The following is a 22,072-nucleotide window of genomic DNA, read 5'->3' as shown; positions in this document are numbered from 1 at the left end:
TTTGCAACACGTGGTTATTTTAATGAACATATATCACAAGCACACGTGATTTTAATTAATGTAAATATCACCCACGAATGGCATTTAATACCGAATTCTATCTTGGGAATATATATCCACTTGGAATTCATTTTATGGTAACAGCTTTTGGCCGGGTGGGGATTCGAACCACCACCTGTTCGGCTGGAGACTATGCCTGCAGTGACCAAGCCGACTGAGCTATCAAGAGAGACTAAAAGTTTATGACAAGGTCCCGTACATATTACTGTCGAATTCAGGAATCTGTTCACAGACTTGAAATAAACCCATCTCCACCATGATAGCTGAATCGTGAGTTTGCAACACGTGGTTATTTTAATGAACATATATCACAAGCACACGTGATTTTAATTAATGTAAATATCACCCACGAATGGCATTTAATACCGAATTCTATCTTGGGAATATATATCCACTTGGAATTCATTTTATGGTAACAGCTTTTGGCCGGGTGGGGATTCGAACCACCACCTGTTCGGCTGGAGACTATGCCTGCAGTGACCAAGCCGACTGAGCTATCAAGAGAGACTAAAAGTTTATGACAAGGTCCCGTTCATATTACTGTCGAATTCAGGAATCTGTTCACAGACTTGAAATAAACCCATCTCCACCATGATAGCTGAATCGTGAGTTTGCAACACGTGGTTATTTTAATGAACATATATCACAAGCACACGTGATTTTAATTAATGTAAATATCACCCACGAATGGCATTTAATACCGAATTCTATCTTGGGAATATATATCCACTTGGAATTCATTTTATCGTGGGTGATATTTATATTAATTAAAATCACGCGTGCTTGTGATATATGTTCATTAAAATAACCACGTGTTGCAAACTCACGATTCAGCTATCATGGTGGAGATGGGTTTATTTCAAGTCTGTGAACAGATTCCTGAATTCGACAGTAATATGTACGGGACCTTGTCATAAACTTTTAGTCTCTCTTGATAGCTCAGTCGGCTTGGTCACTGCAGGCATAGTCTCCAGCCGAACAGACGGTGGTTCGAATCCCCACCCGGCCAAAAGCTGTTACCATAAAATGAATTCCAAGTGGATATATATTCCCAAGATAGAATTCGGTATTAAATGCCATTCGTGGGTGATATTTACATTAATTAAAATCACGTGTGCTTGTGATATATGTTCATTAAAATAACCACGTGTTGCAAACTCACGATTCAGCTATCATGGTGGAGATGGGTTTATTTCAAGTCTGTGAACAGATTCCTGAATTCGACAGTAATATGTACGGGACCTTGTCATAAACTTTTAGTCTCTCTTGATAGCTCAGTCGGCTTGGTCACTGCAGGCATAGTCTCCAGCCGAACAGGTGGTGGTTCGAATCCCCACCCGGCCAAAAGCTGTTACCATAAAATGAATTCCAAGTGGATATATATTCCCAAGATAGAATTCGGTATTAAATGCCATTCGTGGGTGATATTTACATTAATTAAAATCACGTGTGCTTGTGATATATGTTCATTAAAATAACCACGTGTTGCAAACTCACGATTCAGCTATCATGGTGGAGATGGGTTTATTTCAAGTCTGTGAACAGATTCCTGAATTCGACAGTAATATGTACGGGACCTTGTCATAAACTTTTAGTCTCTCTTGATAGCTCAGTCGGCTTGGTCACTGCAGGCATAGTCTCCAGCCGAACAGGTGGTGGTTCGAATCCCCACCCGGCCAAAAGCTGTTACCATAAAATGAATTCCAAGTGGATATATATTCCCAAGATAGAATTCGGTATTAAATGCCATTCGTGGGTGATATTTACATTAATTAAAATCACGTGTGCTTGTGATATATGTTCATTAAAATAACCACGTGTTGCAAACTCACGATTCAGCTATCATGGTGGAGATGAGTTTATTTCAAGTCTGTGAACAGATTCCTGAATTCGACAGTAATATGTACGGGACCTTGTCATAAACTTTTAGTCTCTCTTGATAGCTCAGTCGGCTTGGTCACTGCAGGCATAGTCTCCAGCCGAACAGGTGGTGGTTCGAGTCCCCACCCGGCCAAAAGCTGTTACCATAAAATGAATTCCAAGTGGATATATATTCCCAAGATAGAATTCGGTATTAAATGCCATTCGTGGGTGATATTTACATTAATTAAAATCACGTGTGCTTGTGATATATGTTCATTAAAATAACCACGTGTTGCAAACTCACGATTCAGCTATCATGGTGGAGATGGGTTTATTTCAAGTCTGTGAACAGATTCCTGAATTCGACAGTAATATGTACGGGACCTTGTCATAAACTTTTAGTCTCTCTTGATAGCTCAGTCGGCTTGGTCACTGCAGGCATAGTCTCCAGCCGAACAGGTGGTGGTTCGAATCCCCACCCGGCCAAAAGCTGTTACCATAAAATGAATTCCAAGTGGATATATATTCCCAAGATAGAATTCGGTATCAAATGCCATTCGTGGGTGATATTTACATTAATTAAAATCACGTGTGCTTGTGATATATGTTCATTAAAATAACCACGTGTTGCAAACTCACGATTCAGCTATCATGGTGGAGATGGGTTTATTTCAAGTCTGTGAACAGATTCCTGAATTCGACAGTAATATGTACGGGACCTTGTCATAAACTTTTAGTCTCTCTTGATAGCTCAGTCGGCTTGGTCACTGCAGGCATAGTCTCCAGCCGAACAGGTGGTGGTTCGAATCCCCACCCGGCCAAAAGCTGTTACCATAAAATGAATTCCAAGTGGATATATATTCCCAAGATAGAATTCGGTATTAAATGCCATTCGTGGGTGATATTTACATTTATTAAAATCACGTGTGCTTGTGATATATGTTCATTAAAATAACCACGTGTTGCAAACTCACGATTCAGCTATCATGGTGGAGATGGGTTTATTTCAAGTCTGTGAACAGATTCCTGAATTCGACAGTAATATGTACGGGACCTTGTCATAAACTTTTAGTCTCTCTTGATAGCTCAGTCGGCTTGGTCACTGCAGGCATAGTCTCCAGCCGAACAGGTGGTGGTTCGAATCCCCACCCGGCCAAAAGCTGTTACCATAAAATGAATTCCAAGTGGATATATATTCCCAAGATAGAATTCGGTATTAAATGCCATTCGTGGGTGATATTTACATTAATTAAAATCACGTGTGCTTGTGATATATGTTCATTAAAATAACCACGTGTTGCAAACTCACGATTCAGCTATCATGGTGGAGATGGGTTTATTTCAAGTCTGTGAACAGATTCCTGAATTCGACAGTAATATGTACGGGACCTTGTCATAAACTTTTAGTCTCTCTTGATAGCTCAGTCGGCTTGGTCACTGCAGGCATAGTCTCCAGCCGAACAGGTGGTGGTTCGAATCCCCACCCGGCCAAAAGCTGTTACCATAAAATGAATTCCAAGTGGATATATATTCCCAAGATAGAATTCGGTATTAAATGCCATTCGTGGGTGATATTTATATATATATATATATATATATATATATATATATATATATATATATATATATATGTATATATATATATATATATATATATATATATATATATATATATATGTATACATATATATATATATATATATATATATATATATATATATATATATATATATATACATATATATATATATATATATATATATATATATATATATATATATATATTTACATATATATATACTGTATATGTGTATATATATATATATATATATATATATATATATATATATATATATATATATATATATATATATTACCAATCCGAGCAGCTGCTCACAGGCTAGAGAAATGGTGGGAAAGTGACCAATGGCCAGCCAATGGGGCGCTGCTCACCCTAAACGAAAGCCTGCCCCAGTGGAGAAACCCTCACCAGGTAGGACTGGGTAACTAAACAGAGCAAGGGTAAAAGTGGGTAAAACTGAAGATAACCGCCACAAATGGGGATTAGCCACCAACCCTGAATGCCTATGTAGGGTAGCACCATAGACAATGGTACACATGCTACAATGGTGTCTAATGTTCCCACATTGCTCAGGTCAAGACTTCAGACAGGCAAAAGACATTGCCCTCTTGTGGGTTCGACACAGGCGCGATAAGATGTCATGATATGTGTGTGTGCGTGTGTGTGTGTAAGCATATATAAATCTACATATATGTATGTGTTGTGTAAGTGTATTTAGCAATGGATTCCATAGGTTTACCAGCCCCGTATGGCAAACAATGCATTGCTAGCCCTACACCATATTCCATAAAAAAAAACAAGTGTGTTTGTGCGCGTGTATTTAGTCTGGGCTCCCAAATACACACGTTAAGAAAGAGATGTAGTTGCAAACTTAAAGCATAAATTATAAGAGAGAAATAAAAAAAAAAAAACATCAGATCAAACCTCTTTCATATCTCATTATCACTAATCTTTCTCAAGTCATTCATCCCATTCTCTCCTCAAAAAAGCTTGTTAATTAAAATCTAATGGATCCTCTCCTCTCGTTGGATACTGTAGGGGAAAGATGGGGTGAATGTACACCCAACGGTTCTCTGACTGGGATGCTGGGAATGGTACACCGGGGCGAGGCTGATATGGGAGCAACCAATCTCTTCATGTCGATCACTCGAGTCCGCCATGTTGACTACACTAAGCCGTATGATTCTGAGGTAAATAATAGTTCTCAAAGGTACAATAACCAATCTTTGCTAATATACGATGACAAAATTTCACTAATGTGCCATAACACAAGTTTGCTTGTGTACGATACCTGTTAGCGAATTTACGATAACAAAAGTTCGCTAATGTACGATAGAAGTTGGCAAATGTACGATAACAAAAGTTTGCAAATGTATGATAGACGCTCGTAAACGTACGATAACAATTCTTCTTTACTGCATTTGATTACGAATCACTCTTTAAAGACAAAAAAAGTCTGATATCTTTCTCAATTGTCTTGAAAATAACGTCTGAATCAACTCTATGGAATTTATAGAAGCCTCGTTTTGTATAAGATAAAAAACAAACTTGAAATCCTTTAAAAGTAAATTTTCCCTCAAGATTAGTTCGACCTCTTTTCTAGATTAACTTATAAAACTCGATTGACTTGGCCCTCAAGATTTACTCTTGAATTGGTCATTCTAACGATAACTCGTAAATGTGTTTTCGCTTAAACTCTAAAGGATAACACAATTATAATTTTCTCTCGATTTGATTATAAAAAAAAAATGAATCAGATCTTAGAAGTTCAATTTTTCTTTGCATTATTTCAAAAGCAACTTCAATTATCCCTCTAAAAGATAACACCAGTGTAAATCTATCTTATCTAGTGAAATGACTTGCATTAACATTTAGGACACTTAAACCAATCACTTAATAGTATATGATTAACTTCCCTCTGAAGCAGCTCAAGCGAAATTCTTGAATCCTCCCTCTACAAGATAAATTAAAGTCTAATTGTCGCTTAATTATCCTCTAAAACAGCTCAGCTGCGTCCTTATACAGAATGAGCAACCTCTACCCAGCTGGCAAGGTTTGGCATTCCCTTACCAACCATGGATGTGGTTCTCCATCTTGGTTACGCTTCTAGTCATTGGCCCCGTCATGTACTATTTAGCTAGAGCCAGTGCGAAATTGTAAGTAATTGCTCATCTGTTTTGCATATCTTTACAATGTTCGGGTATGCATCTTCTTCAATTGCAAAAAAAAAAAAAATTGGCTTATTGAGAAAGTCTTTCAAGATTTTTGGTGATCAATCTATTCTGATGAAGTGTTTTAATCCTTTCATTTTACCATTTTACCTTGTTTCAAGTATTGTTTCCTTTCCGGTCTTCTGCTGCTGATTCTCATATTAATTTGTTAGACAGGAACTTACGGTCTATTAAATTTCTTATTCCCGATATAGATATTAATCTCTGGTACCGTCGTTCAATTAGTTCATTATCCATGTTGCATAAGATTTTTTATAATTCTGACCATCCTTTACATTTAGATTTTCCAGAACAATTCCATAATGTTCGTAATACTGGGCAGGCAGTTAATTCTAATATTCAGGCCTTGTCCATCATGAGGTTTAATACTACACAGTACTCTAGAAGTTTTATTCCAGTTGTGACCAAGATGTGGAATGATCTTTCTAATCAGGTAGTTGAATCAGTAGAACTTCAAGAGTTCAGACTCGCAGCAAATATTTTTATGTTGAACAGGCTTACATAAGTCTGTTTATAGTTTATATATCAAATATCTGTTTTAATGTTGTAAATGTTTTTGAAATATCTTATTTTAATTTTTCATCGCTGATCGTTTATTTATTTCCCTATCTCTTTTCCTCCCTGGGCTATTTTTCCCTGTTGGAGCCCTTGGGCTCATAGAATCTTACTTTTTCAACTAGGGTTGTAGCTTAGCTAGTAATAATAATAATAATAATAATAATAATAATAATAATAATAATAATAATAATAATAACATGTTAGATATTAACCCCAAACTCAGACCAAGTTAGATTTAAATAAAGGGAGATGGCGAAAGATTCTGGTCATGGGCTTAGGCTTAGGTGGACCAAGGCTAGTGTCAATGATTATTTTCATATACCGTTGACTTTATTTTTATTAATGAACATAACAATTAGTATTACAATAGTTTGCTGCACTTTTTGAGCAACAAATTCTGATTACAAAACATCAAGCCGAACCATCTTTCCGTCAATTAACTAAAATGCTGAATATTGACATACGTAACTAAAATGTTCCACAAGATATTTACTGTAACATTGTTTAGATTTTAGAAAAAATACCGATACGTGAATTGTTTAACTACTGATATGATCACTGTCAGTCACTTAATTAATAACTCTGTTGGTTGAGAAGACAAATATATGATTAGGATCTTTTCTCTGTTGCTAAAATTAATACCAGCAAAATTACATAGGATGAGCATTTGGTTTTCTCTGGCGCTAAAATTAATACCAACTAAATATCTTAGGATAAGCATAAGGGCTAACAATAATATCTGTTTTTCCTTCTACAGGGGAAATGAGATAAAAAAATTTGATTCTTTGTCGTACTGTTGCTATTACGTCTTTGGTATGCATCTGAACGAGCCTCAAGATAAGATTCCTCGTCGAATTCATACCCAGGTAAGGGTTTAAAGGTTTAAAGGTCACTCATGAACGGTAGACAGGCCACGAGATGTTGCTGGTGGCTACACTAAGTACAATTCATATAAAAGGTGACAATAAGGTCTCATCATCAATAAATGCCTTAATAGGTACCTACAAGAAATATCCAATTACCAGTAATCTAAGAAATAAAAAGAGAATACAGACAATAAATTTAAATTCCTCTTTTAGGGATGATTTAAATATAAATTCTCGCGCAAGCGATAGGAAGTAGATTAGCCAGGGCACCAGACAGCCGTTGAGATATTACTGCTAGAGAGTTATTGGGTCCTTTGACTGGCCAGATGGTACTTCATTGGATTCTTCTCTAGTTTAGGTTCATTTTTCCTTTGCCCGCACATACACCGAAGAGTCTGGCCTACTATAAAGATTCTCTTCTTTCCTCGTGCATATGAAAACACTAAAATGACCAAAAAAATATTCAGTCAAGGGGTTAATTACTGCACAGTAATTATTCGGTGGATGCTTTTCATTTGGTAATGGTAGAAGAGACTCCAACTATAGTAAGCAGCTCCTCTAGGAGGACTCTCCAAAATCGAACCATTGTCCCCTAGTCTTCGGTAATGTCATAGTCTCTGTATCATTGTCTTTTATTGTACTGGATAAGAATTCTCTTACTTGGGGGTAAACTCGGGCACACTATTCAATTTGTTTCCTCGCTGGGCTATTTTCCATGTTGGAGCCCTATGCTTAATAATAATAATAATAATAATAATAATAATAACAAGGTCAGTCTCAAGGACCTAGAGATTAACCACATACACATATGATCAGCACCCAAGCCCACTCTCCACCCAAGCTAGAACCAGGGAGGGCCACGCAGTGGCTGCTGATGACTCAGCAGGTAGATCTACAGGCTTCACAAAACCTGCCAACCATAGGTCGCAAGGAGGTTGAGGTTGCAGAAGTTACTTAATTAGATACTATCGAGCTTGAGCGTGTCTCGAATTCCCATCCAACAGATTGCCCGGCAGGGATGTTTCTAATATTTGAATATATGTATATCAAATTCACTATACAGGTTTACCTTGACGTACAATCATAAAGCATCCCAGGACCGGGCTCGCATGTCTTTTGCTCGTATCTCAAGTTAATTTTTCCCATATAAAATAACTGAAAAAATTTAATCCGTTCCAGTCCTCTTGAAACACCCAAATTAATTATTTAACAATGTAAAGGCATGCTTTTAATCGCAATAACACTTTACATACACTCACAAAATGACATAAATGATTGGTGGGCTGTGGTCTACAATAAAATGTTCCTTTATTATGGAGTTCTTGCCTTCGATACAGACTATAGGGCCAACGGGTGGTGTATGCGGAGGAAGAGGAGGGAGGGATGGAGGAAAGAGAGAATTGGACGGTACAGGTACAGCATTTATACTGTTCTTTGCACTACCTATCGTTACACTAAAACTTAAAATGAACTTAATTGAACTTAGCTTACTGAATTTTAGAAAAATTTCTATTCCTATCTACTTTTAAAATTTTTCGTTTGTATTTTTTTTACTGTTCTTCACTTGTCCTAACTCTTTTTGCTTCACTTTCATTTTTATTTGCTGCAGGTTTAAAAAAAAAAAAAAACCCACCTCAGGAGCTTTGTTTCTGTCTCCCTTTTAAAATGTTGTGGAAATGAGGCAGGCAAGTGTCATTGAAAAGCATTGAATCATAACCAATAGACAATTTATCAGGGTGTCTCTTTCCAAGGAAATCCGAAACATCCTGCCACTTGGCCAACACTTCCTCAATGTCCCTTGAAGAGAGAGAAGTTCCCCCAGTTCCACTTCCTCCTCGCTACTGAGCTCTTGCAACACCTCCATATATTGCCTTATGTGGATCTCGATCAACTCCTCAGTCGTAAGCTCTTCTTGATGCTCGTCAACAAGGTCGTTCACATCTGCTTCATCTACCTCCAGTCCCTTGACCTTTCCGAGAGACAATCTCTTCCAACACAATGGGTTCAGGGTCAGGCTGCGTATCCAACCCTTCACAATCCCTTTCAGCTACAGAATCTGGCCACAGTATCTTCCGAGATAGATTTAATGTTCTTCGCGTTACACCCTGCCATGCTTCATCAATAATTTTTAAACAATGCACAATGTTAAAATTGTCCTTCCAAAATTCGCGAGGGGTAAGGTTGCTGTTATTCGTGACATCAAAGCATTTTTTTAACAAATATTTTGTGTACAGCTTCTTGAAATTTGAAATGACCTGTTGGTCCAATGGCTGGAGGAGTGGAGAGGTGTTTGGCGGGAGATAGAGGACCTTAATAAACTTGAAATCATTGAGAATGTCATCTTCAAGACCTGGAGGGTGGCCAATGGCATTGTCTAAAATAAGAAAACATTTCAATAGCAGTTTTTTTCTCCATCAAATACTTCTTGACTAGCGGACCAAAGGCCAGATTTACCGATTCTATGAAGAAATGCCTCATAACTCATGCGTCTGAATTTGCTCATCACATCACTTGAAGCTTTTCTTTCAAGATCTTGTGACTCTTGAAAGCATGTGGGTATTCAGAGTGATATACCAGCAGTGGCCTGATCTTACAGTCACTGCTAGCATTAGCACACAAGGTTAGAGTCAATCTATCTTTCATGGGTTTATGACCCGGCAGTTATTTTTCTTTCGCCGTGGTGAATGTATTCTGTGGCATATTTTTTTTCCAAAAAAGGCCAGTTTCATTGTAGTTGAAGACTTGGTGGGGGATGTAACCTTACCAAGCAACAAGTGAAGCAAAATGTTCAACGTACTCCTCCACGGCTTTCACATCTGAACTCGATGTTTTCCCATGCCTGACAACCGAGAGGATCCTAGTTCATTTTCAAAGTTATCAAACCAGCCACAACTAGCTTTGAACGTCTATGCTGGCGCTGATGTCTCCCCACTATTAGCTGCTTCCCTTCATTTTAAATCTTCGTAGATTGCTCGGGCCTTCTCAGAGATGATGTCTCAGTCATGCTATCTCCCGCCAGCTACTTTTCTTTAATCCGCTACAACAGAAGCCTCTCTACCTTGTCATTTATATCAGTCCGTAACTTAGACAGGATGGATAAGCCTTGCCCTTGGAAGGCTTTGTGCTCTTAATAGCATCATTCTGTTTGAGGGTGGTAAATATCGTCAATGTACTCCTCTCGTAATGGCGGGCCAACTCACTCACACAGTCACCACACTCATGTTTTTCGATAATTTCACGCTTCACATCTATCGTCATCATACGCTTTTTCTTCTCATTGCTAATTTTTCCACTCGTTTTCTTTAGACCCATCACTTATTAGGATAATTGTCAACAAATATACATTAAAATCATGTACAGCAGTTGAATATCACACAAAATGAACGATTGATGGGAGCTTCAAGAGCTCCCAAGCGCTCGGCTACCTAGCATCAGCATATGTAAGCGTGCTCGTCTCTCAAGTTTGCGCTCCTATCTCAATGCAAATTTTTGTTTGCCGCGTTGCTTGTATCTCAAAATGCTAATATGCTGGGGTGCTCGTTTATCAAGTTATTACTGTACCTAACTGGAATTTCGTTTTATAAGTGCTTCTACCCAGGACAGGATTTGAACCTACCCATCTGAATAAAAAATATCTGGTTGGTCATGCCCCTTTTCCAGTGTCGCATTAATTCAGAGGTTTAGGTTCCAAACCTAGCATGGGTAGAATGCTCTATTGGGTATCGATTCTAGAGGCATAGTGAATTCGATGTTATTATCATCATTAGTAGTAGCTAGCCCACTGCAGGACAAAGACCTTAGACATGTCCTTCCACTTACGTCTGTTTATGGTCTTTCTATGCTAGTCTATACCTGCCAATTCTCATGACTCGTCAATCCAAAGTCTTCTCTTCCTTTCCCTGCTTCGCTTGTAATCTCTAAGGATCCATGCTCTTATTCTTAATGTCCATCTATTATCCGTCATTCTAATAATATATCCTGGCAATGTACATTTCCTTTTCTTACTTGGTATTAGAATATCCTCTACTTAAATTTGCTTTTGTATGGATGTTGCCCTTTTTCTGTCTCTTAGTATTATCCCCATCATCATTCTTACCATTTCTCTTTGATTTTTAACTAGCTTATGTTCTAAGGCTTTAGTAAGGCTCCAAGTTTCTGATGCATAAGTTAATAATGGTAGGACCATCTAATTAAAGATTAAATGTAAATATATATATATATATATATATATATATATATATATATATATATATATATATTTATATATATATATATATATATATATATATATATATATATATATTATTTTTTTACCAAAGGCTCTTCATCCCATGCTTATCCGTCCTTTAATTTCAGCCTAATGTCCCCAGGAACCACTAAGTACAGAAATTCATTAACAGTCTAGAAGTTCATTTACAACTGTTGTTTGTTATCTCTGCATTTTCATTGAACAGTATCTTAGTTTTACTCATATCCTTTTTTCAGACCTACCTTTCTGATTTCTTTACTCATATCTTTTATCATCATTTACAATTCCTCCCATGATTCACCAAATAGAACTATATTATCTACAAATCTTAGATTGTTAGATATTCCTCATTACTATTAATTCTTACATTTCCCAATCTAAATATTTAAAAACTTCTTTCAGGCACGCTTTGAATTATTCTGGAGAAATGGGATCTCCCTGTCGAACTCCTTGCTTAATCGGAATTTTATCAAAATTCCCATTAGATAATAATGTCATTTGTAAAATAGTGACAGATATACACATATGTAAATCTACATAACCCATTACATAGATATATGTATTCATAAACATCTGTCTATAAACAGCTGCGCAATTCCAGGTTTTCATCGCATTCCTGTGGCTCTACACGATGTTGATCACCATTTCCTACTCGACAAATCTGACAGCTTTCCTAACTGTCAAAAAGTCACCTTCGGGGATAGAAACAATTGCCGAACTTCCACTTTCTGGGATGCATGTTGTCGGGGTAGATTCTTACTACCAGATTATGCTGGAGTCATCACCTGATCCAAACTTGCAAGTTAGTTTCTTTTAAAAAGCTGTTTATTATACCTACAAACCTAAAGTGGATGGTTTACTTTCTTCATATACACATATATATATATATACAGTATATATACATATATATATATATATATATATATATATATATATATATATATACATATATATGTATATATATATATATATATATATATTTATATATAAATATATATATATATATATATATATATACAGTATATATATATATATATATATATATATATATATATATATATATATATATATACATATATATATAAATATATATATATATATATATATATATATATATATATATATATATAGATAGATAGATAGATAAAGCTTGAGAGAGGGGATGCTTTATGTATTATTTAAATCCAGAACTTGAATTGTACCCAATCTTTCAATTGCTGAGAATCAAGATCCAAAGTCTAGAAATTAAAATAGATGTATTAGTAGAACAATCGTAAAAAATAGAAGCAGTGGTTAGCTTGTAACCCTTATACATAGTATTCTATCTTCAGGCAATGGCCAACACGTACCAAATCTATGATTCACAAGAGCTGTACGGTAAAGTCCTTTCTGGAGAAGCTGTCTATATCAACAACAGAGGGAACATGGAGTACACCATTCTGACAAAGTTTACACAAAGAGGAAGTTCTCCTCTTCGCATCATGAAGGTCAGTTCTCAGTGGACATTAAATAGGCCATGTCAACAGTGATATTATTATTATTATTGTTCCATGTAGACGGATAATGAGACATCGGAACATGGGTTTTTTCAGTTTATTACAAAAGGTTCGTGAATACACTTTACACAGCCAGGGCCTCTTCAGTCGAGTACCTTATTATTCTTGTGAGCGCTCGAGTGGTACTGTTTACCCCTCTGAGCAAGTAAATGCAATGTTGCTCTGTCAAAATGCTAAATTGTTAGATTTTGTGGAAGTCTCCACTATGATGGAGATATACTCTTACCATTAGGCTTCCAACACGTCACCTATAAGACTTAATACACGTCACCTATAGCAGAGTTCAGTGATCGTGCACAACAATTTATGACAGTCATAGTAATCATAAAAAGGTCATTATTCTCACTGTATAAAACACATAATTCTACATATTTTTCGCACAAGGCTTGGGACATTATTATTATTATTATTATTATTATTATTATTATTATTATTATTATTATTATCATTATTATTATTATTATTATTATTTTCCGGTAGTAGGCCCTCTTTAAAGTAGGTTTCGTTAAGGATGATAGCTGTCTCAGTGGCATTGCTCTTGCAGTGGAGCTTCTTAGTTAATTGGATTATTTTTTTCATCAGTACCGCATACCCCCAGTAACTGGGCTATGTTGGTCATCAGTATAGGGGAGAGAAAGATGCCTAGAACCAGTTTTTAATTTTACTAAAATTAAACTGTCAATAATCATAAGTATAGACGAGTTCGGCTGCTACACGTTACGAGAGGGTGCTTGGTGTCTCCTCTCATCTTCAGACTGAAGTGGATGGAAGTAGGCAGAGCTAGTTCTATTTATACAGTTCTGTGGATTTGTCACTGAGCAGTGGCCTTACCTAATCTGAGAGGGAGCTACTCTCCCATTGGCTGAGGCACTCGCCAGGAGGGGATCTGTCAAAGACAGACTGCTCCTGCGCCAACTGTCATTGGAGTTAGGCGGGATCTGAGTAGGTCCAAGCAGAGCTCCTAACACTACATCGAGCCCTCTCGCACTGTTCTACCTGGATGAAGGCACACAAGGATCTGTATAGAATTTCCCAGGGTTTAGTAAACTAGGAATACAACAGGCAGGTCAATCCAGAGGTCAAGCATGCTACGGACAGCTGGTACGAGACTAAACCCAGCAGTGAGAGCATGATTTCTAGTGTCAATCTATATTTAAAAGATATTATACGCAAGCAGTATCAGCAAAACAAGAAGGCAATGAAGGATATAATTATGAATATCATAACACCCATTCAAGAGGACTCCAATATGAACCTAATTATATACTACCAGACCACAAGAACAACATCCTTCATCATATAGAGCAATCCGTCTCCTCCTGTGCAGGACTTTCTGAAGAAGTCCTACATGGTCTATTCCCACACATGCCAAATCCGTTATATTGGAAAGACAACCATGACACTATCTAAAAGATTGTCCTGCCCTGTTCAACAGAGAGCCATTAAGATGCACCAACATCTGGTGCATAACAAGAATGTCAAACAGGAGGACATTGTACCGCACGTGTTACACTCTTACATTGTAACGGTATTTTCTTTTTTATTGTATATCTCTCTCTACACCTTACTGTTAACAGAACCTGTTTAAGCTTATCTTTTCATGAATTGATGTGTTTGAATTTTTATGACCTTCTTCCACTGAAACTTATATGTAAGCTTGCTGTCTGTTTAAATAAAGTTAGGTGTATTCCCTTCGCCTCTCAGTTACAACCTAACGATTCTCCTGCATATTGATGATCACCGGAGGACTCACTCTCTCCTGCTATCCCCCTCACTGCTGTGCTCTACTGTTTGGTGATAATACCCACTGAGCCTGACTCTTCCACACATGCCACCTCAATGAACCTGCCGTCCTTTGCCAGCAGAGAAGCATTCGCCTGGTTTCAGCATGCCGAGGTCCAATTTTGCATCAAGGGTGTGACTCAGTCAAGAACCAAAAGAGACTATGTTCTCGCAGCAATCCCCAGATATACTTTCCTGGAAATCTCCAATTGGCTTTGCGAGCAAGGCGACAACCTAATAACGTAAGATGCCCTCAAAATATACCTCCTGGGGCAGTGCTTGCCATTGCCAGCCGCCCACATAGCTAAGCTTTTTCAGCTCTCTCAACAACCCTTGGGAGACCAAAATGCTCCACTTGCCCTCAGGGAAATGACCAGTATCGCTCGCCTGGAACCTGCCACAGACAGCTCTCCTCGTGAGGTGAACCTACTTCATGCCTTTGGGTACAACGCTTGCCCGAACCTGTATGCTCTGCCATACCTAATGTCGATATTTGGCCCATTAAGGACCTGATCAACCAAAGTCGATGCCCATAGGGGCAGCCACTTCATCACCTTCAGGACCTCCCCCAACGGAGCTGACGTGTATGCAGTAGGACACAGATGGCCTCTCCTTGACGTGCCACAGCGGCCACACAACTGCCCACCACTCACTCACAATCAACGACCTCTTTAGCTACTTACTGATGCCTATCAACCGCAGTTATGCTACTACCACTTCAACTTTGGGGCTGGCGCAAAGAAATGTGTGAACAGTTGTCAGTGGATAAAAAACGTGTAAGTAGGCCATCGCTTGTGGTGATGGCCTTGCCTGTCACTAATCTTTTCTTTTTACATGTTGCAGGTACAGGTGGGCTATTTTTGGCAGACACAGGTGATAGCCTTTCTCTCCTGGACAAGACAGTTTGTCTAAATCTGCCGACGTCCACCTGGAGCTGCCAATGGATCTGCGATATTCACCTATGGTTACAAGAACTTCATATTATTGTTTGGAAGCACAAAATATCTCTGGAAGTTTCTCATTGCTAACATCACAAGGCCAGTCATTGGCACGGATTTTCTCTAACATTACCACGTCCTGGTAGATGTCGCTCACTGACGGCTAGTCAACACAGAATCTTACTCATCAACACCTCTCCAACTAGCCTGCTCTGACCTCGTTCTCCAAATTAGTATACACATGGATGCTTACGCTCACTTTCTACCCTGAAGTCGTCCTTCCATAACTTCGCCAAACGCCCACGGTTCCCGCCAAACATGGTATTTATCACCATATCAAGACGATGGGGCCCCCAGTGTTCGCCAGATTCTGGCATCTGGCACCAGATTGTTTGGCAGCTGCTAAACAAACGTTCACTGTAATGGAGGAAATGGGCCTTTGCCAAAAGGCCTCAGGCCCATGGTAGTCACCCTTGCACATCACCCTAAAGAAGGATGGCTCCTTACACCCTTGTGGGGATCACAGGCATCTCAACATGCAGACAGAAACATATCACTAACCCCCCAAACATTGCCGATGTGACCTCCTACTTGCACAAAGCAAAGGCTTTCTCCATGCTCCTAAAAGGGTATCATTAGGTGCCCATGAACCCAGAAGACATCCCCAAGACCGCCATCACCACCCCCTTTGGTACATACACCTCCAGTTACTCCTGTATGTGCCTTTGTAATGCTGGGGCCACTTTTCAACGCCTTATGAATGGCATCTTAGGGGACCTCCCCTTTTGTGCATGTTACGTGGACGACATACATGTGTTCTCTTCCTCCAAAGAGGAACAACTCAGTCACCTACACATCATGCTCGACCGTCTATAGTACAACAGATCAGGCCTTGTAACCCAGTACGGCAAGTGAACCTTCGGCGCCAATGAAGTATCATTCTTAGGGCACCACATCACTCCTGATGGAGTCCAATCCCTCTCGGAAAAGGTAGCAGTCCTTCAGAACTTCCCCATGCCCTCGACCATCAAAGAACTGCAAGAACTCTTAGGTTTGATTAATTGTTATCGAAATATCCTGCCGGCCATCGGTGCCACTCTTGCCCCCCTCTACGCCTCCCTCTAAGGCAAGCCAAAAGGCCTGAAGTGGGGTTTCCTGTGCCACATACCCCTCTCCTTTTCTCGACCAAAGCCAGAGATGTTGCTGGTGCAGTACCCGAGCAGGTGGTCAATGGCTAGTCCCGCCCATTGTCCTTCTTCAGTAAAAAACTGTCCAAGGCGGAATCTGGTAACTTTACCTTTGACCGCAAATTACTGGTGGTGCAATTAGCTGTCCGTCACTTTCACCACTTCTCAGAAGGTTCACCCATCGTCTTTTGCATGGACCACATACCTCTGGTGCAGGCCGTCACTCAACAGCCCGACATCTGGTCCACCCCACAACGCCAACATCTCTCCGCCGTGGCTGTTTACAATTGTACCATTCAACAGGTACGTGGGAAAATGAATCCCATTGCCGATACCCTATCAAGAAACATATTGGCCGCCATCCACCTGAGATGGGATTACAACACCTTGGCAGAACGCCACCCTCCTCTGTGATGTCAGTAATGGTAGGCCTCAACTGTGGACACCTGCTGCTATACGCTGACAGGTGTTTGATTTCATTCACGGCCTTTCACATCCCCCGTGCCGATCAACTGCATACCTACTGAAGACGAAGTTCATTTGGCAAGGGATTACTAAGGAGGCTAAGGATTGGGTCCACACTTGTACTTCATGCCAAACTTCAAAAGTACATCAACATACGGATGCAGGAGTGGACACCTTTCCTCAACGTCAGCGTCATTTTGCCGACATTCACGTCGAGGTAGTGGGTCCCCTTCCCACATCACATGGACATCGTTACCTGTTTACTGTCATTGACCACTCCATTCGTTGGCCTGAAGCCCTTCCCATGGAAACTGCAACGTTCACCTCATGTACATCTGCCTTACTCTTAGGGTGGATAGCAAGATTTGGTATCCCTGAGCATACTACTTCTGAAAGGGGTACCACTTTCACCTCTCAATTGTGGACATCGTTAGCGAATCTCCTGGGCATCACTCTACATCAGACAACCGCCTACAACCCTGGCCAACGGAATGGTGAAACATCTTAATCGCACTTTCAAAGCAGCTTTGATGTTCCGATGCAATGACTCCAATGGTTTATTCAGCCTCTCGGGTCCTAGGACTAAGGACCACTTCTAAGGACACCCAGGATGTCTCGGCAGCTGAAATGGTATATGGTGACCCATTGGTCATCCCTACCAAAATATTTTTCGTCGACAATCTCCAGCGCCTACAACAAGTTGGAAAATTTACTCCATGCTGCCAGACTTACAAGCCCCAAGCGAAGCAACACATACCGACAAATTTGCACAAGGCATCGCACATTTTTCTGTGCAATGACACCAACAAACCACCAGTGAAGCCCCCTTACTCAGGACCTTTCTTCAAGATAGGTCGAACAATGAAGGTGTTTTTACTGAACATCCGTGGCAAAAGAGACTGAATCTCCATTGATCGCTTTAAACCTGCGTATCTCCAGCAAGATGACTCGTCTACAGCAAGTCTCAAGAGTAAAGTGCCCCATATCACATGTATGTCTTTATTATGGGGGGAGACATATACCGCATGTGTCTCACACACACTCGTACATTGTAACGGTATTTTCTTTTTTATTGTATATCTCCCTCTACACCTCCCTCTTAACAAAACCTGTTTAAGTCTGTCGTATCAAGAATTGATATGTCTGAATTTTGTGAACTTTTTTTGACTGAAACTCTTGTGTGCATGCTCGCTGTCTGTTGAAATAAAGCTAGCTGCATTCACCTGGCCTCTCAGTTACAACCTAACGGTTCTCCCACACATAACCAAAAACACCATGATCATAGGCAGTGCCATGAATGACAAAAGCTTCAGAATCCTGGAAGCCCTGCTCATTATAATTATTATTATTTAGTAGGAGTATTACATGCTAGGCTAGTTGGAAAAGCAGAATGCTATTAGCACAAGGGCTCCAACAAGGAAAAATAGCGCAGTGAGGAAAGGAAATATGTAAACTACGAGAGAAGAAAATACCATTATAAAACATTTTAATATGGATCTAATGTAGTAATGTCTGGCCAGTCAAAAGACCTAATAGCAAGAAATACTTGCTCAAGAGATGTTCCTCCTCCCCCTCTATTGTAAGAACACCAACCAACGTCTCACCAGCATGAACAAGGATAACAAAAATAAGTGACTGAAATTTTCCCAGCAAGTAGCTCAACTAATCAGCAAGCAGCTCGGGACTCACTGGACCTGGGATCTGATAGTAAATCAGCTTGCCTGATGCAGATTCCACTCAGGCAGCGTGTTGGCCAATCAGTGCACAGCATTAGGAGCTGTGTCCAGACCTACTCAAACCCCGCCTAACTCTGACGACTGTGAGCATATTGACTGTGACAGATCCTCTCCCAGCAATTGCCTCTGTTCACGGGAACCAATCAGCGACTAGGTCCTGACTTGACAAATCCTCTGAGCTGTATGAATAAAGGTAGTTCTACCTACTTCCATCCACTTCCAGCCTGAAGATGAAAGGAGACACCTAGAACTTTCTCTTCCTGTGTAGCAGCCGAACTTGTTTATACCTATTGTTATTGACAGTTTGCTATCAATAAATTAGTAAAATTTTAGAATTTGTTCTATGCATTTTGCTCTTCCCCCTTTAGATGACCAACACAGCACAGTCACTGAAAGTATGGAGAGCTGAGGAGGAAAGAAAAATCCAAGCGATTGAGAAGCTCAGCTACAAGATCAATACTACCAAGGCAGCTATCATAATGTTGTTATTATTATTATTATTATTATTATTATTATTATTATTATTATTATTATTATTATTATTATTATTATTCCAGGAATGCTTCGCCTCGCATCCTGTAGCCATGGCACTACAAGATCATTCTCCTCTTAAGAAAAGGATCGACCAGATCATCAGTAGACTTCTGTATACAGGTCTGGTGAGGAAATTCTTCACCGAAGCCCTCCGCAAGGCAGCTGCTTCTAAGGTAAAGGGATAGCCTTGATTGTTGCTTCCATTTCAACGTTGTTACAAATATACGAGTTATTTGTCAGATTAAAGTACTTTAGGATAATAATAGCAATTATTCCCTACAGGAATTCCTTGAAGATGAGAGTGACTGGCAGGCTGTAGAGTTCTACCCATCGCAAACAAACGACGGGAGCGGCGGCAAACTTGTGCCCATGAGTCTAGACCACATGCAAGGGCTGTTTTTTGTCGCCACCTTGGGACTGTCCATCTCTGTCGTTGTATTTGCCATTGAAAAACTAAAAGTTTGATTGACTCCAAGTAAATCTAATGTGGAAATATATTGCCAACGGGAAGAAAAATTTCAACCAACACCTCTACGACATTTCACTTAACGTTTCAGGAAAAAATCTAGTGGAAATTTATTCTTTTTTTTCTTTTAGTGAATCTTTACACTTGTGATGATAGTTTAGAGGAATATACTTAGAGTGCATGTCATACTTTTAGGACGTCGAATTAAAAGTTGAATTATGAATTGCGTAAATAAATAATAAAATTGCTTTTATTTGAATTGAGTCTTTAAATTACTGAAAACAATATAATAACATGAATATGTTGATGAGTTTCTTCATATGTTGTTGCCATGTTGTGAAATCCCATTGGTATATTGAATGAATCGATCCACCCTAGAGAGCTACATAAGTAATTCAATGGGGCCCACCTATTGGAACAAAATGAGGAGGCGGTCCTAGGTAGGGGGTCACAAAATGAAGTTATGATTATGGTGATGATTATAAAGATGAGGTTTGTTTTTTATAGGCCCTGATACTTTTATGATAAAATATCAACTTTATTGGGTAAATAGCTTATCTAAAGATACGAAAGTTAATTATTGTACAGTTTTTGGAAAAGTGAAAAAAAAAATCTAATTTAATCTATGGTTTTTAAGATAAAAAATTAATTTTATTTAATAAGATTTAAAGTATGAAAATTAATTATTGTGAAGTTTTTGGAAACAGAATAAATCTCGAATATAATGATGAAGGGTTTTTCCATGTATCTTATTCGCGTTTTATGTATTAAAAAACTAGATAACTTGCAATCCTTCAATCAATCGAGTCTAAAAAGCAAAGACAATGCTCAACAAACAAACAAATACACTAAAAGAAGCTGAATCATTTTAGACGAATATTTTACAATTTATAAGTTACTGCAGTAGGAAATGACAAAAAAGGAAAAAAAAAATACTAAGTATATAGAATATTTCTCTGAACACCATATTTTAATTATATAAGAAGGTCTCGTTGACCTTCGGTGTTGCAACGTTACGTTTCATGAATAAATTGAGAAACAGGAAGGATAATTCTAAGGGTATTTCTAGTCACGAGTAACTTGGTGAATTCATGTAGGCTGTTGCTTAAATTCATTTTATACATCATATTGTAATGTTTAGCTAATATTTAGTGTATCTATACATGGACACTTCATATTGAATAGCTTTAAACTTTAACAGAATAAAGTATTCAGCTACGTATTTATTTACCATGACTAGTACTGATTTGTTACCCATTTATTGCCTTGTCCTAAATGCAGCTTTGAACGCTGTTTTCAATGAAACTCTTCTTCTCGGATGGAATTTCATAATTAAAGTTGGAATTTAATTTGTAACGAAAATGACCATTGGAAAATCCGGGGTCCTAATATAAATGAAACAAAAATAACTATATAAACATTAAACACATAAAAGATTTCAGTCTCCATTAAGATTACAAAAATTCCCTTTTTGTTCCTTTTTTTTATGTCGGCTCTTTATCATAGAGGCGAGATTATCCTATTATATAACATATTAGCCTTGCTTGAAAGTCCCAAGTTCGATTTCCGGTCAATGTTTCTTTGTCCATTTCTAGAAACTGGGGAAAATGGGGCATTTGTGTCAACGAAAAAAAAATGAACAATAATTTTCCAATAAACCTTAGTTTAAAAATGAAGAAAGCGAGAATCGAGTCTTCTCTCAAACGAACGCTAGATAACAAAATTGTCTATCTATTATGAGGTTCATCAACGTGCTGTTCTGATGGCATCATTAGCCGATATGTCTTTTCAGAGGTTGAACATCAACTCTTACAGTGGAAGTTAAATTGGGGTTGTATATTTTCGTTTTGATTTCAAGTGGTTTTCGTAGGAATTATCTTCACCATGGATATGTATTACGCATTGCTTACTTTTTTTCCAATAGAATTTCTTTACAGTAACCACAGTATTTACAGTAGCCCCAAATTTTACAGCAATAAGTGTGAGTGTGTCTGTACCA

The 22,072-nt window shown here is 38.6% G+C and overlaps 1 protein-coding gene across 1 annotated transcript in view; it reads left to right on the top strand.

Moving 5' to 3' along the window:
• LOC137616874 (ionotropic receptor 21a-like) overlaps positions 1–20,072 on the top strand; it is a 22,882-nt gene extending 2,810 nt beyond the window's left edge. Inside the window, exons 2-8 of the mRNA XM_068346783.1 lie at positions 4,544–4,695; positions 5,510–5,661; positions 7,052–7,160; positions 12,011–12,211; positions 12,741–12,896; positions 19,631–19,780; positions 19,890–20,072. Coding sequence (XP_068202884.1) covers positions 4,544–4,695; positions 5,510–5,661; positions 7,052–7,160; positions 12,011–12,211; positions 12,741–12,896; positions 19,631–19,780; positions 19,890–20,072 — 1,103 coding nt within the window. The remainder of the gene's footprint in view (positions 1–4,543; positions 4,696–5,509; positions 5,662–7,051; positions 7,161–12,010; positions 12,212–12,740; positions 12,897–19,630; positions 19,781–19,889) is intronic.
• Positions 20,073–22,072: the final 2,000 nt, after the last annotated feature.

Source organism: Palaemon carinicauda, chromosome 2, assembly GCF_036898095.1.
Source record: "Palaemon carinicauda isolate YSFRI2023 chromosome 2, ASM3689809v2, whole genome shotgun sequence".
Taxonomy (NCBI): Eukaryota; Metazoa; Arthropoda; class Malacostraca; order Decapoda; family Palaemonidae; genus Palaemon; species Palaemon carinicauda.
Note: the sequence above shows the minus strand (reverse complement) of the source record. Positions and strands in the feature narration are given on the sequence as shown.